General features: G+C 47.1%; 1 protein-coding gene across 3 annotated transcripts in view; it reads left to right on the top strand.

Moving 5' to 3' along the window:
* The window catches only part of prr36b (proline rich 36b), a 39,792-nt gene that overhangs the window by 6,818 nt on the left and 15,869 nt on the right, over nt 1–17,105 (top strand). The window contains exons 1-3 of one of the 3 annotated variants that reach the window (XM_056288666.1): nt 1,479–1,539; nt 14,842–15,577; nt 16,341–16,419. In XM_056288666.1, the coding sequence (XP_056144641.1) occupies nt 14,950–15,577; nt 16,341–16,419 (707 nt within the window). In that variant the 5' untranslated portion in view covers nt 1,479–1,539; nt 14,842–14,949. Of the gene's footprint in view, nt 1–1,478; nt 1,540–14,841; nt 15,578–16,340; nt 16,420–17,105 lie in introns of those variants that run through there. The other 2 variants (XM_056288665.1, XM_056288664.1) reach the window with 2 other exon arrangements.

Genomic DNA, 17,105 nt, shown 5'->3' with positions numbered 1-17,105 from the left:
GCTCTCTCTGTGAGTGTGTGTGACTATGTCTGTGGCAGTGAAGGACAGTGGAGACCGACTGTACAGGATTAGCGTCTCTCTTTGTCCAGGGTTAACAAGCTCTGTCATGTGTTAATCTGCCTGTCCCCAGGGGGCCGAGTCTTGCAGAGCAGGATGCACCATGGGAAGGGCTGGGCACTGCATGTTCGTGTGTGTGTGAGAGTATTTGTACGTGTGTGCTGAACTTGTTTGCTGCTTGGCCCGGGGGAGGGGTTGGTGTGTATGTGTGTTTGAGTGGGGGTGGGGGGTGTGTGTGGAATCAAGTAATGCAGGATTGGGCCCTAAAAATTGATGGCACCCTTTTCTTTTTTGTTGCGGTCACACTCCTCCTCTTCTCATCTTTAGTTAATGGGGGGCAGCCGACAATCACATTAACGCACCCAAAGTAGAGCCGGGCAATATGGAAAATATTAGTATCACAATAATTGTATGGAATTTCATACAATATTAATAATATTTGCTTACATACGCAAAATACCATATTTAAGAACCCAGCTGAGGTTCCTCATTTTGTGAGAAATTTTTGGTTATACAGTCTCATTATCATTAATTCAGATGGCTAAATTGTATGACAAAATCGGAATTTCCTCCCAATTACCGCACCATTGAAAGAGAATGATATTGAACTATTGCCCAACCCTCCCCCTTTGGTGTCGTCGTGTGGAGTGCAGGGAGGTGTGTCGAAGGTGTCTGGCTGGGAGAGCTGCCATTGGATTGGATAGGGGAGCCTGGTCTGCTTCGTCCGGTGGGCCCGGGGACCACAGTCCCTGCCCGGAGCTGTGCCCGACGAGGAAACGCCGAGGGCGGTCTGGCAGGACGCAGAAGCGGGGTGGGCTAAGCTAACTGCTAGCCCATGCAGACCGGCGGTTCTGACATTCATCCTGGCTGGCGTTCATTCCCTTGGACAATGCTTTTTTTTTTGGTTTAGTTTGGATAGATAGTATATGTGTTAGTTTGGATATGTGTGTTCTTGTCGTTTTTGGGTGTGTTTTTGTCTTTGTGTTGTACTGCTGTGGGCTGGAGGAAACGGCATGTCATTTCATTTCGTGTACGCAAGTGCATGAAGTCAAATGACGGTTTTCCTGATTCCCACCATGGCACCACTCATGACGAATTTGACATGCTTGTAGAGAACGTTGGTAAAACCCCTTACGTGAAGCTCTGGAGAGTTCTAGGGATTATCAGGAGTGTCCTGATCACGTGACTCTGTGATCCAGGTGTCTTGTCACACAATCTGCCCCTCTCTCTCGCACACAGCAGTGGCCACATAAACACAGAGACAGGAAAAGGCTAGCTCCTTCCCCCTCAGCAGGGCCTCTGCCTGGTCCGTGTTTGTCTCATTGAGCTGGCCCGCGGACACTCGAACCAATGGAAATCAATCAGTCGAAACAACGCGGCTGTTAGGAGGACTGTGTACCGTCAGGGAGCTCACTTGTCATTGGGCAGGCGAAGAAAGACCGGCTTGGCTGCTTGCTGAGGTTTTTTTTGTGTCTGAAAGAGGTAGGTCAAACTCACCATTGGTGTCTGTGGCCCCATTGTGAGGGCCTTGTCATTACGTCACCGTCCCATCTTAAAAGGTCTCTCTCTTGCTCTCTCTCACTTTCTCTTTTTCTCTTACTTTCTCTCTCCCATTCTCTCCGTTTCCATCACTTTCTCGAATTCTCTCACTTTCTGTCCCACTTTCTGACTTTCTCTTTCTCTTGTCCTGTCGCTTTCTCTAACCCTCTCTCCCCATCTTTCAATCCCCCCCCCCCGGTCTCTCCTCATCCCTCCCACTCCCCCCTCCCACACTGGTGAAGGAATGCCACAGTCCAGCAGGCGGTGCCTGTGGCTGTTTGTTTGTATGCAAGACTGGAGTGGTTTCCTGACCTCAGGTCGGGGGTGTTTGAGGAATGTGTGAGCTGTGATTAGCATCAACTCGATGGAAGCAGTGGCAACACAAGCAGCCCCTAGCTAGATTTAACTGGGTGTCATGTACCCTCTACCTCACATCCTGCACCCCCCCATCACCTCACCCCATCTTTTCATCATCCTTTCCTCTCCTGTGACACCCCTCCTTCTTCTCTTCAGCCCCCCCCCCCGCCTCCAATCGCCTTTGTACCCATCCCATCCACGCCACTCCTATCCCCTCTCCTCTCCCATTCCTCCAGCCTCAGGCCCTTCCTTATCAGGACTGTTTGGTAACAAAAAGCCTCACAGTTTTTATAGAGTCCCCCCATACACACACAACCCCGTCCCACTAGAGCAGAGAGTCATAATGGTTTCTGTCAGGGCCAAGGAGAAGACGAAGGTATGCAGAAAACCCATCCTGCTAATTGAGCTGGGGGGGGGGGGTAGAGTGCTCAGAGTGGTTGCAGTGTTGAAGGTATTAGTTTTGAGAGGGTCTGTTGTGATTATACTACTGCTGTTATGTAAGTCTCCAGTGATGATTGACAGGATCCTAATGGGAAGGGGGTGGAACTCCCTTGGTCAAACTCTAATGGATGCTGGAGGAAATTGAATACTATCGGGTCCTGAAGGCCAGCCCTAGCTTGGCATGAACCTTAGCCTGTTGGCCTGATGATGTAAGCTAAGTGGTAAGTTCTCTTATTATGCCATATAGGTCAGTGTAATTTGATTTATTAGACACTTTTTATGCACATCTGGCCATTTGTTGAATAGTTTTTTCCCCCCACAATGTTTCACTCTGCACGCTGGTATTTTCTTCCAATCTTTTTATTGATCGTTTTAGTCTTTCAACAGTCGGTACCGTCCAAGCAGTACGAAACAAAACAGAACATTTCCAAACCCTCTTCCCCCCACCCCCCCACCTCACCCTCACCCAACTCAAGTCACGAAACACAGAGGGAAGAGGAAAAAAATTAAATTACCAACAACAAAGGAAGATGGTCAGAAAAAGAGAAGTTAGGAAAGGGATGATGGGGGGGGGTGTTAAATCCTCTTCTGTGTCTGGTGAAATGTTGAGCAGGTCAGTATGCTCCGAAAAGGGTTCCACGTTTCTTGAAATGTGAGAGAGTTTCTCGAGTTTAACATTACGTAGAACTCCCATCGATCGTGTGCAGGAGGAGAAGTGCGCCTCCCCTTCAACAGAACCAAAAGTCGTGAAGGCCGGGTTTCGCCGTGTGGCAACAGAGACACTGGTATCGGGTGGAGCGCCAAAGATGACAGCTAAAGAACTGGGGGGCAATGACCTCATCATAATCCCACTTTATAGTTTCAAATACGTTCGACCAGACATTTATTAATTTGGGACGAGACCAGATCATGTGGATGAGATTAAGAGGGGATTGTTTGCACCGATTGCAGGCATCACTGACATTAGCATGTATTTTGGCCTGTCTGGCATTAGTATAGTGGATTCTGTGTGGGATTTTGCAACGAATTGGCTCATGATGGGCAACATGCTGGTATTTTTAATGGCTGATGGTGGTGTTGATATTGATGATGCTTAATATGCCACAGCTGTCCCTCTCAAGTATTTTTTAGATGACTTTTTGATGGGTGAAATTGATATTTCAATGTTATTCTCAGGAAGGCATAGAGAGAAACCATTCTCAAAGATAAGAGAATGGCCTTCTCTCTCAGTAGGCCCCCTCTAGCAATTTAGCAAAAAAAAAATTTCTGTGGTGTTTTTATTTCTCTGTACAGCCATCTGCCTCCACACCAATTAGAATCCAAGTGTTGACCCGGCCTTAACCCCTCCTTCGTCTTGCCGTGCTATTTCTAGAGCAGATGTCAGACTGTTATCCCCAGTTGTGATCAGCTGCAATACCGTCATTTTTAGGGAACGGTTAGTCCCTACTGTTTTTCTGTCTTCCTCGTGGAATTTTCTTTGGAGATGTAGGAAACGGGGTTGGAATTACGCTTCGGGGTGCAGTTTTGCATTTCATTGTCATAGTCCGTTTCCAGATCCAAAACACATTGCGGTTCTGAAACGCTTATAAGGGATGCCTATGTTATGATATAAGGACACGTTGTAAATCCACTTGGTCTGTCAGCTTTCCACTTTGGGTTGTAGAAATCCGAGACCATTTTTGTCATATTTGATGGTTGTTGTTTTTTCTAGTAAAAGAACGAAGATCTTTTTAGAGGCCTTAAACGGATTGCTTCAGGTTTGTAAGGAGGCATACATGGGCTCCATGCAACGGTGGATCTCATTGGACTGTAAGCAATGGAATCGACTGAGACTGTTGTTGTGGTTGAGAGTAGGCTCAATGGACAATCTGAGGCGCCATGCCAGTGTGTGGTGTCTTGGAGCCCAATGGGCATAACTTGCACTCCACCGCCCTCTCCTTTTGTAGGGAGAAGTTTCTCGCACACAAACATAAGACACACACATGCAAACTATCACACAAAATGACGCCTTCACGCCAACAGTTTGTGCCACTTGATTATGAGTTGCCTCGAAGTCGACGCCTCACTTTTTGTCACGGTCACAAGTGGAAAATTGATTAGAAATGAGTTAGGGCTCCCGGGTAGCGTAGCGGTCTATTCCGTTGCCTACCGACATGGGGGATTTCTGGTTCGAATCCCCGTGTTACCTCCGGCTTGGTCGGGGATCCCTACACAATTGGCCGCGTCTGCAGGTGGGAAGCCGGATGTAGGTATGTGTCCTGATAGCTGCACTAGCGCCTCCTCTGGTCGGTCAGGGCGCCTGTTCTGGGGGGGAATAGCGTGATCCTCCCACACGCTACGTCCCCCTGGTGAAACTCCTCACTGTCAGGTGAAAAGAAGCGGCTGGTGACTCCACATGTATCGGAGGAGGCATGTGGTAGTCTTCAGCCTTCCCCGGCTCGGCAGAGAGGGTGGAGCAGCAACCGGACAGCTCGGAAGAGTGGGGTAATTGGCCGGATACAATTGGAGAGAAAAAAAAATCAAACCACTGAATAAGCAGCACTTAAAACGCACTCAGATGATCAGCAGGGATGGGACAGCTAATTTTGGAGCCATTTTTTGCAACCTTAATTGGGATGAAGTAAACATCTGTTGAGTAATTTAACATAAAATTGTTTGGTTGTGTTGAACATAAAAAACTCAAAAATGCAGCGGGTCCACCAGACTCATGAACAGCGGCTGAATAACAAAAATATGAACCCCACACGGGTTAAAAGACAAATTTATGTGTCCGGCTTTGATTTAGTCTTCATTAGTCACACCAAGGACCGCGGTATATCTGCAGTGTCAGAGCTCAGAAACTATTTGTCCGCCGGACGTTGAAAACGAAGTCATGGGCCACCAAATGCTCATGACGTTGGCCTCTTCGAAAACCACGCTTTATCCTCAGCACCCTAAACCTGGTATCTTCACTTCAATCTTCATTCTGCCCTCTTCGTGGTGGTGGTGGTGGTGGTGGTGGTGGTATTTGGGTGTAGCGCGATCCACACCAGCTCGCGTGAGCTCGTGTTCTTCAAGGTTGCACGACCGTAAGAAAAACCCTCCCTTCTTAATGCTTTTTCTCTGCCGCTCTACGCGTATCATCCCACCACCACCACCCCATCGTCATTTCCTTCCCACACAATCCCGCCTTTTGACTTCTATTTAGGGAAGGCCCCGGGGATACAGGCAAGCTCACGGAATAATGCATGTTTGTGTGTGTGTGCATGTGTGCATATACGCTGTTTAGTGCTGTGAAAGCACAGCTCTCTGCCACAGCTATTAATGCACGCCTTTGGATGGATGGCGGGCCTGAGTGAGCGAGCGAGCGGGCACGCTTTGATTGAGCCCATTGTGAGAAGGAGGAGGAGGACGACGACCGTCTCTTGTTTCTAGCTGAGGGTGGTCGGGTTGAGACAGGCACACGCCCAACAGGCCCACCAGCAGCCTTAGCATTAGCTTAGCATTTCACTCTGCAGTTCACATTGTGACTGCTGACCCTACGTAACGCGTCACGTTAGCCTTTTGTCGAAATGAGCTCATATTTGAGAAAAAGACATGCACCAAAGTGTTGTGTTTTATGCAAAACAATTCTTCAAATATCACCTCAGGTGAACTCAGAGCAGTCGTGTTCCTGTGCGTGCATTTATTTCTGTGCAAAGGCGCCGTTTGAGCTTGATGTTTAAAAAAGGGGTCAACATGCCGGTTTACTCTTAAAATATGCTGATGACCTGATTATTCAAGACAGGCGTGTTTGTGTCTAGACTCAGAAAAGCATGCATCCCTCCATCGAGTTGGATACCCTCCAGATATCGACGGTATGGGTTAGCTTTATAGTGTCTGGGACACACACACACACACACACTCACACTCACACACACACACACACACACACACACACACACACACACACACACACACACTGTGTATTTGCAGAGAAATTATATCTTGCAGACTGATCATACTTGGTCAATCTGGCTTGCCCATTATTGGCTCGCTGCTCAGGTGCGTTAGGCATTGTGGCGGTGGGGGTGGGGCTTGTTAGCGCCAGAGGAGAGGAAAACATCTGGGGCGAGTTGGCGTGATTTCGGAGTCTTTATCCTCCCGGCTGAGCTGCCGGATCAGGCTCTTGGGCCAGCATGGCAACCGGGGCCTTTCCACCACCACCACGCTTGGCACTGTGGCGTGTGCATGCATTCCAAGTTACAGGGAGACTGAGATTGGTGGGCTGAATGAGCTGGGGAGCTCATACAAAGGCTCCCGCCATCACGCCAACTTGCCTCAGCGGTGTGTCTTCCCTCCCACCTTGTGTGTATGGGGGGGTGGAGGTGGGGTTTGGGGGTAGCATCCCCTCGATCCTTATCCTCCAGTTTTCTGCATGCTTTCTCCTTGACGTGAGCCTGCACTTCATCGACTGGCCTTGGTGTGTGCATACAGGGTTGTATTTGTGTTAGTGTGCCTCCGTTGTTCTGCGTTACAGCGTGCCTCATCAAAGAGGATTGCCGGGAATGCGGACTGTTTGGTAGCTGGAGCCCCACAATGAAGGTCAACAAGACATTTTTGAGAAGTCATCTGGAGTTTGAAAGCCAAAAGAGGAAAACTCGGGGGTTAGAAGATAAATGGCTCAGTATTTTGCAGTCACCTTCAATATTTACGGGGCAACAACAGTTAACTTCTAGATCGACTTCCACATATGTCTGCAGCTCGTATTTGAGCGAATACAAAAACACAGGAAGTGGTTTCTATTTCGGCTAGCCAGATCCTCTCTGTGTGCGTGCGTGCGTGCGTGCGTGCACATCCCCAAGGCCATACGGGGTCACATTAACATGCAGCTGTTAAATGGACTGCGGCCATCCATGACTGCTGCTGGCCCACCTGGCCTGGGGCTGCTTGACCAGAAATCCTTCCCAGTTTAAAGCCTATTATGTTCTGACTATTTCCCACAGTGCATTGTTTCAGACCTCTAATGCACATGACACAGCCATCTGTCAGGAATCTGATGCCGGAGATGTGTTTTAACTTACAAGCCATTATATCTGAGGTCATTGAATGTACACGTCCTCTTAAATGGACTGAAAATCCCTCCTTGAGCGTCAGTAGCTAGGTTCAAGACTCTGGATGTACTGAAACGCGGTATTAGAAGGGATTTAACCATTGCTATCAAGGTCTTTTCCTGGATTTTACCTTGTTTTAGCGAACGTGGTAACATTGCCAGTGGGACATGGGGAGCTATTCACACTAGGGATGGTGAATCTGAAACTATTGCCCAGTATTTTTTCAGTGGGGGACGGGGGGGGGGGGGTCGGTTTGGTGCAAATTCACAATACTAACCTCTGACGATTTTGATATCGCAGCATTTCCCCTGAATCGCAGTATTGAAGCCCAAATGAACAGATGCTGTGAAGAGGTGTGGTTAAATGACCTTTACATTTCTAAATGTTAGAATTTGCATCGTTTGAAAGAATGCTCATGTTTTAAACTTCTGTAACACGTGGGCCTTGAAATAAATGAATATTGCCATATATTTTCTTTGGATTATCGGAATTTTTATATTTTGGTGTCTATGAGGGGTTCCGATAGACCCTTAAAAATTTCACAATGTCAAATTGTAATAATAATATTGTGACTTTTGAAAAATGGCATTACATACTGAATTGGCCCTAAAATCCATCCATTATCAGAGCTGCTTATCCTTACTCAGGGTCACGGGGATGCTGGAGCCTATCCCAGCAGTCTGGGATAGGCCAGGCCATCACAGGCCCCCCCCCCCCACACACACGCACACACACACACACACACACACACACACACACACACACACACACACACACACACATTCACACCTAGGGACAATTTAGTATGGCCGATGTCTTTGGACTGTGGGAGGAAACCGGAGCACCTGGAGGAAACCCATGCAGACACGGGGAGAACATGCAAACCCCACACAGAGGACGACCTGGGATGACCCCCAAGTTTGGAATATCCTGGGGCTCAAATCCAGGACCTTCTTGCTGTGAGGTGACTGCGCTAACCACTGCGCCACCATGCCGCTGGAACTAAAATATTGTTTTGATATCAAATTGGGAGGTACCTGCTGATTCCCAGTTGTATTTGTTTGGCACTCGGCCACATGTGTGTAGATGGAGTAGGAGGTGGTGGTTTTAAGAGCTTAAATAGCAAGGTTTTGACCGGAAAGTCCCCACTTTAAATCCCCCAGGACCACTTCAGAATCCTCTGGGTGGAAAAGTGACTGTTTCCCCTTCCTTTGGGGAAAAGAAAAACATAAATTGCTTGTGACAAGCAATAAACGTAACCTCAGCTGGCCTCGGTGAAGCTGCGCGGAGGTTGACAGGAGACTATAGTTCGTATGGTGTAGCAGGGAATAATTTTAAAGCTGCAATCCTGAAGATTAGCATTTTTGTTTTGTTTTCCACGTGAGTTTTAGCTGTTGACGTAGTGTCTGTCAGTGAAGGTCTCCTATGAACGTGGTCTGCCATATCTGCATGTTGGTCAGATCAACTTGACAGCTTCTGCAAACTTGCCGTTACCTGGTTTATACTTGTGCATTTGGCTTTTGTGGTGAATGCAATAAATCGCTATGGGCCCTATAAATACATAATTAACCTGGCTGTGAGTCCAAAAGTGTTGATGTTGTGATCCGCTATCGTCTTCGGGTGCTTTCACACCTGAGCTGTTAGGTCCATTTTAATCGAACCTTGCAGTGTTCACCCCCTCGGTGCGGTTCATTTGGGCAGGTGTGGACGCAGCAATCACACACTGATGCGGACTAAAACAACCGGACTGAGACCTTGTTGAAGAGGCGGTCTCGGTCGGTCACAAACGAACTCTGGTGTGGTTCATTTGTGATTGTGAAAGTTATCTGACCTAGATCCGACCCAACTGCAGCAGGCGTTGCGCATTTAAATAAAATTTTTTTTTGCTTAAACCAGCTCCCATCGCCAGCTGTGCTGTGAATTATGCAACACATTGTTCTCTAGACGTTGCCTTGAAGTGTGTGCAAATGTGCCATTCTGCTCGCATATTTTGGCTTATGGCCCAAACAATGACCGCAATTATGAACAATTGCCAGTTCTGCCGATGGTCCATTTTGGATAGCTATCCCAGAAGAACAACAAATTCTCCTTCCTTCGCCCACCACCCAAGTAGCAACTCATCTGGACCAAAGCAAATGGACTATAGGTGTGAAAACGCCCTTATAGAAAGCACCAATTAGGGTGTTGGTTTGCATGTAACTATTTTAGGATTGTAGTTTTAGTTGCATGGAGGTCATTTAAGGTAATGCTAAAAAAAAAAGTATCTACACACAGAAAAACCTCACTAGGGTGAACACTTGGAAAATATTCTTGAAGTGTTCGACTTGATTTTTGATAGCACATAAGAGGGAGTCTCAATCTGAGAGTAAATAGAGAGTAAATTATCTGAGAGTCCATTTATGTCAGTTATCAAATAAATATCAGTCAATTGGAATATGAGTTAAGCCCTTAAACATATGGAAAATGACACAATATAATGTCGTTTATGAAAGATTCATAGGATAAAATATTGCCTGGAAATAATATTGCCATAGAAGACACGAACGAGGGCTGTCCGGTAGCTCAGTAAGTAGAGAAGTTTGTTGGTATGTTGATTAAGGAGTGAAAAGACCAACAAAAATACCGACAGATCCCCACACAGGGTCACACTGGAGTATTTACGGATGAGTAACAGGCTGGAAATGTTATACCAGCCATATGCCAGCAAATACTTTGGATCCATTCGTAGACCATTATGGATTTGAAACCATTTCATTTTGTTTGGCTGGGGGGGGGGGGTAAGTGGCCTTAAAATTCTTGAATTCCCCCAGCAGACAGCTCATAAATTATTTTCCTGCCCTCGTCTGTGCCTTGTTTTTTCTTTCTGGTTGATGGATTGTTCCGGTCAGACAGGGTGATACAGGACCGAAAGGAAGGTAAAGAGAAGAGAGTAATCTCCCAACTGTCTGCAGGATTGAACGGTAGAGGGTTCCTCTGACGGGGCCAAGCCATCAGGCTTCTCACACACACAAAACCAGGGAGCAATAGTATTATGGTCTGAGAAGAGCAGGGACACAATAGAAACATAGCTATGTGGGGGGGAGGATGCTGATTAGAAACAGCCTTGTTTCCTAATTCGCTCCTAAGCCAAGTTTATTTGGAGGCCTGATGGCCCAAACGGCTCTAGGCTCAAAACTGTTTTTGTAAGTAATATTTTAGTATGTCTGTGAATGTTCTCATTCATCCAGGTCATGGTTATCCAAAGGAGTTGAATCAAGTGCAACTGGATATATACCAAGTCCAGTTGCACTCCAGTTGCACTTGATTCAACTCCTTTGGATAATACTTTAGTATTGTTTTAACCGTCTTGGAGCGGCATGCCGCGAAGCACTATGCAAAATAGGGTCGGAAAATTTAACTGAGATTCACAGGAAAGCATTTGAAAATCATTTCGTACAACACACAAAGTTATCACGTATTGTTTGATTATAGTCAACTCTCACCCGTTCGACACCTCAAAATGGTTGAAATAAAAACCCGGCAAGAAATACTTCCAGCTACTATTCGACTCAACGCTGAGCTGTAGCTGTTACTGGAGTCCCTGCTGACCAAACATGAATAACAGTTGTCAGAGTTAATTAGCCTTTACAGGACCATGTGGTAAGTGTGATAATGGTGCGAGGAGCGAGAGACTGAATTGTGGGCCGGCTGAGTTGTGGTTATAATCTTGTAGTGTACACGTACTTGGAGGAGCACAGGATGTTCTAGCTCACAGTAGGATTTCTCCTCCTTCTCCCTCTGTCTGTCTGTCTGTCTGTCTGTCTGTCTCTGTCTGTCTGTCTGTCTGTCTGTCTGTCTGTCTGTCTGTCTGTCTGTCTTGCTCTCTCTCGCTCTCTTTCTCTCTTTCTCATACACAGTAATTACACAGTAAAATTCCTAGAGTTAATCAACTGTTGGTAGATTAAATGTACTCTTTCAGTCATTTTAACTAATGAAAGTGTAAAACGACCCCTAGTGTTGATTTAAATAACTGTACTTGAATTGCAAGGTGTTGGTTCAACGCTGAGCAGGTGTAAAGGAGCGGTTCAAGACCCGCCCGCAAAATGATTTCTCCCCTTTTACATCGTCGCAATTTTGTGAGCCGTCGAAACCGACGTAGTTCAAACTTTAACTTTCTAAATTACTGTTAACGCATTTAAGTACTTGATATTTGGTTGCTTGGTCAATATAGTTAACTGCAAAAATACCCAACTAACCAAGCTAGCAAACTACTTTGCCGTTATCGTGGTTCGACGGACTAAGCCACACGAAGACTAGCTAGCTAGCGTGCCAGCAAACCTAATGGAAAATGATTTCCTCTATTTCAACTTGAAGGAAAATCTCGTGGTAAAGGTCTCATACTTGTCACATTTCATGTTAGATTGTTACACGTTTTGGCTGACTGTCAGGCATCGATGTAAAATAACGATGTGATGGCCAAGTTAAACCGTGGCAAAGTAACCTGCAAATAATCAGTTAACTGTCCTGTGGTCGTCGTTGTTCGGTTTTCCAGTTTTTTTTTAGCTAACCTGGCTGTGTTGAATGTGATTTTCATCATTTTATAACGTCGGAAGGAAGTCTGGTCTAACCCGAGGTTAATGAGTTTTAACACTGATGAAGAGTTAAATGAACTCTTAAGGGTCAAACAGAATTAACACTATGGGTGTTGTTTGCTGCCTAGTGTAACATTTTAACACTATCCGGTGTTGTGCAGGGTGATGCAGTGTTAATTTCTGACTCTTTCCGGAGTTGAATTTACTCTGAAATTTCATTCCTTTTAACACCCGGTGGTGTGGGACTGACCATAAGTTACCTGAGCCAGTGTTAAAAATAACTCTTAAGTGTTGATTTAACACTACAAGTTTTACCGTGTAGGAATATCGAGGTAAGCGTATTTAAGTGTGTCCCACAGTTCACACGGAGCCTAGTAAACCACTACGGGCTGTCACCTTATAACGTACGTCAATCATATAATCAAGAGGGGATGTGTAATGCAGTCCGTTTTTCGGCGTGGTAGTGGAACATATGCTGTAAAGCTCTGCACCCTGAAGCAACACTAGTTAAGCAGCTCTCATTAAGTGGTGTTTGACCGTGCACTCAATGTAGGCATGAACACACACACACACACACACACACTGAAACACACATTGAGGCACCCGCCCCATCCCTCTAAATGTGTGACAGATTTTGGTCAGGAACCTAATTAGGTAGATTGACCATTTTATGGGGCCTGCCTGGCCTGTGTCTGTAGGGTGTCGTTTTCTCTCATAAACCCGGTGAGAGAAACGCACACACACACACACACACACACACACTACCATCCTCCACCCATGCATATAGCCCTCTCGCACTCTCCTCCTTAGCTTCTCTTCCCCTCTGGCCTTACTCAGCTGCTCGGGCCATCTGTGCAAAGGCAAACAGAGAACAGAGGGATGGAGTGAGCAGGAGAAAGGAATAGCGGTGGGGGGAGGAGAGGAGTCAAGGGTAAAAAAAAGGACGAGAGAAAGGGAGGATCAGTCCGAGACTGAAAGAAGGCCTTTTGACGTATTTGTCTTCGAGGTTTGGGGATGAGTAAGGGATGAGAGAGGAGGGAAAGAAAGAGAGGGGAGGAGTGTATGAGGAGTGTTTCCAGGAAGCTTCTAGCATAAAGACGATCTGTATATTCTATTGGAAAGCTGTGTGTGTGTGTGTGTGTGTGTGTGTGTGTGTGTGTGTGTGTGTGTGTGTGTGTGTGTGTGTGTGTGTGTGTGTGTGTGTGTGTGTGTGTGCGTGCGTGTGTGCGTGCACGCAAATTGGGGTCAACGGAAACACGGATGACTAGTAGACTTTTAAGAGTTGGAACAGCCGACGTCAGCCCCCAATGAGAACATTTTGCCTCTCCCTGTCTCCCTTTCCCTCTGTCTGCTGTTCCCATGCTCTCTTTCTCTCTGGGCTGGCCTCTCTGTATTGCCTCGATCTTGCTTCACCACTTAGCACAGCCAGCTTCTAGCTCTGTTTGTAAACTATGACAGGCCAGTTTCCTGTTACTCCCACTCTCTCTTTCTCACTCTGTCTCTCTCTTAATCTGTCTGTCTCACTCTGTCGCGCTGCCTTTTCTGACACTTCTCAACATTTCTTTCAAAGAAATGGTTGAGAGTAAGAGGAAGTATCAGAGGAGCGTCGTGAGTTGTTTATATTGATGGTCTGTGACAACCCGTATTACACACTTTTGCTCTTTATTAGACTCCCTGTGCCCCGGGTCCCGTTTCTGGTACCCAGTCCCTCATGCCTCTGACAGCACACTGCTGTCTTTGGTCATGGTCCAGTAGTAGACCTCACAGTAGCCAGCAGTACTCTCTGCTACCGGGTTTATATTCACCGACCTGCTCATCTAAGCACATCCTGACACCGTCTGTACCCAGCAACTAACTCGGTCTCTCTTTTGCCAGATCAGTAAAGTTTTTACTGGCGTGTCAGCATGAAGCAAGCGTCCACCGCTTTCCTGCATCACGTGCAGACGATGAGGCGTTTTCGAGGGTCTCGATGTGATTAGACAACAAGTGTGTTTGTGTGCGTGAATGTTTGTGTTTTTGTGCGAAAGCTTTTTGCTTGCATTCCCCTGAGTGCGCTGTTCTAGAAGAGCTACTCGTCCACACAAGCCTGTTGGGCCCGTTGCCATTTTTGTACTGAGAAACAAATAAGCTAACCCATATTGGATATGCCAGCCAAGTGTGTCAGCCAGCTTTTTAGCGTCACAGAGGGGACCATTTGCCACTTGTAGTGGATTTAATAAAGTTGAAAGAATTGTGTTGTTTTTTTTATATGCCCCCCCTTTCCTCTGCCCCCCCCATTTGTGACTTCTTGGGCCATTGCAGACGTTCAGCAGATCTTCATGTGTGTTTATCTCAGTGTTGGTCCTTACTTTCCCCTAGACTTGTGTTGTGGTGGGTGAAGATTCATGTCTGTATTCGAGCAAGAATGCTTGTATGCATCCTCGTTGGTCTGTTTCTGTTTATGTGTGCGTGACTGTGTGTGTGTGGATGTGTGGAGCTGATAGTCCCCCAGTGTGTGTTTTATCATCGAATAGAGGCTGTGTGTGTGTCCCCTTAGGGTTTTTCAGCAGAACAGTTTCCTGTCTTAACGTACATCCTGTTCCATCTCTGCCCCTAATACTTCTCTGGATCCTCTCTCTTAAATTTATCTTGTCTCATAACTATATTTCTGCATCTGCCATTTGCTCTAGCTGTAGTTTGACATACACCATGACTTTATCTGATCCACCTTGTGCTGAGGCTGAAGATAGGAGTGTCAGACAACTGCTTTTTCATGTCTGTTCTTGTCATTGACTAAATTCCCATCAAATATTCTTTCTCTCCAGATCAGTCCTCACCTGCTCAGAGAGCTTTTAGACTTTTGGCCTTCATCCTGCAAGAGTCAAGTTCTCATCCCTGCCGTACAGAGACAGACTGCTGCCACTCGAGGGGAGATGAAACCGGATGGGGTTGCTACGGCAGCGCTGGAGCCGATGGAAACGTTGGAGTCCAATCCAGTAAATGAGGCACCGCCACCTGTAGGCGAGGAGTCTAATCAGGCAGCCAGTCAAGTGGAGGATGTGACGGGGCAGCAGCCAGCAGGGGAGGTGAGTCAGGGGGAACCCCAGCCTGAACCAGCCAAGGAGACCCCTGCTGCTAAGACCTCAACAGACCCCAAAACCAAGGCCACCAGTAAGACCGCTGCCAAGACAAAGCCTGGCCCAGCTGGCCCAGCCAAGACCGCTCCCGGCTCACGTCCCAACACTGCCCAGAGCCGTCTCACCAATGGCGTTTCTAAGCCTCAGGCCAATGGAGTGGCCAAGAAGACCACCACAGGTACAGCAGACAAGAAGAGTGCCCCCAACTCAGCAGCCTCCAAGAAACCACTTGGGACAGCTGGTGCTGCGGCATCCAAGCCCACCACCAAGGCAAATGAGAAGAAACCTCCAGGGACCGTCCGCCCCTCTACTGCCCCCACCACCAATGGTGTGAAGTCTACAACAGCGGCTAAGAAAACATTGGCCATGCCTGCTAATAGTGACAAAACCAGCACCACCACAGCTGCTACCAAGAAGCCTGCAGGTAGGCCCAAATATATGAACCAAAAAACAAAACAAAAAAAAGCTTAGGTCAGCACAAGTCAGAAAAAACATGATTGTAGCGAAGAATCGAGAACATTTGGATAAACATGTCCGTGGTAAATGTGCCATGAAATATTCATGCTGCTCTCACTTTAATGAGGCGCGCTCATTGTAATGAGATGACGTGCGGGCAGATGCACATGGGATGAACTCAGTCCATGCATTAGACATGCTAGAGTGGCAGTTACAAATATAGACGTGCATTTGCCCCAGATTTGTTGGCCGGATGAAGGAAATGTGTCATAAGTTAGACTTATCTGCCAGGCTGATCAACGGCATATTATCTCGTCCATATCTCATGTCATGGTTTCTCTTTCACTCTTCACTCTCGCTCTCTCTCTCTCTCTCTCTCTCTCGATATGTTGAATCGGTGCTGTGGTGGAAAATGGAGTCTATTGGATAGGTTAATGTGAAGGAGACTTTGTTCATATTGTTAAAAAAAGATGTCATGTTAAAGTCTGTTTCTTGTTAAAGGAAGACTTGTTTTAAAATTAAAATTCTCTCTCTCTCTCTCTCTATTGTCTGTCTTTCTATTCCTTTCTGGATAACCGTCGCCCCCCATTCCTCCTCATCGTCCCATTTCATCTCCTCTGTTACCCTCTCCTCCACCTTCTCCCCCCCATCTTTTTTTTTTTTTTTTTTTTACTTTCACCCGTCTCGTTCTCGCCCTTCCTCTCCTTTCTCCTCTTTTGTCTGACCTTCAGCTACAAGGCCTGCCTCCGCACCCTCCACCAAGCCTGGGTCTGCCGCTTCGTCCAAGCCCCCAGTTTCCAAGACAACCAGGTAGGTGTGCCATTTGTGAGCAGAGCTCAAATTCTCACCCACGGGGAGAGAAAATGTCTGATCTGCGGGCGCGTGCACATGTGCCTGACTGAAGGGGGGAACGCCTGTGTGTCTGTAGATAGCATAAGCGGTTGTCCATAATTGGTCCTCTTCTCAGACGTCTTCAAGGCGTGAGTGCTCAAAACGGGGGCTTTCTTTTATTAGACGCCGTCGCCTCGGTTTGCCAGCGCGCAGCGCATTTGCACCAGAGCCAGCAGTAAATCTGACGAAATCGCAGAATAGATAGTGATTGTGCGGAATGAATTCGGCGTTACAAAGCTCCCCAGCGGAGAGCAGAAGCGGTTGGCTCAGAGGGGGTTTGTCTTGGCCGTAGGTTCAAAGACGGCCCCTGTTTCAAGAAAGAGTGCTCTGTGGGGGTCAGAGATGATGAAACCCCACGCAGAGAGGAAGGTTGTTGAGAAGCCCAGAAGAAGGAAGTAGGGCAACTGTGAACCAGTGTCGGAACAGGCCCCCGAGCAGCGTCTTCGGGTATCGGCCGCAATTCAGTGGGAAATGTTGGCGCATTTTAAATAAATAAAATATGTTTTGGGGGAAGGGACGGGGTTTAGACTGGAGGGGGCGGTGAGGGAAGTTTAGCTGGAGTCAGCTGAAGAGGATATGCCCCCTACATTTTCTACCCCCCCTTT

The sequence above is a fragment of the Lampris incognitus genome, chromosome 10 (assembly GCF_029633865.1).
Source record: "Lampris incognitus isolate fLamInc1 chromosome 10, fLamInc1.hap2, whole genome shotgun sequence".
NCBI lineage: Eukaryota > Metazoa > Chordata > Actinopteri > Lampriformes > Lampridae > Lampris > Lampris incognitus.
The sequence above is the reverse complement of the archived record's forward strand: the minus strand, read 5'-3'. Positions and strand labels throughout refer to the sequence as shown.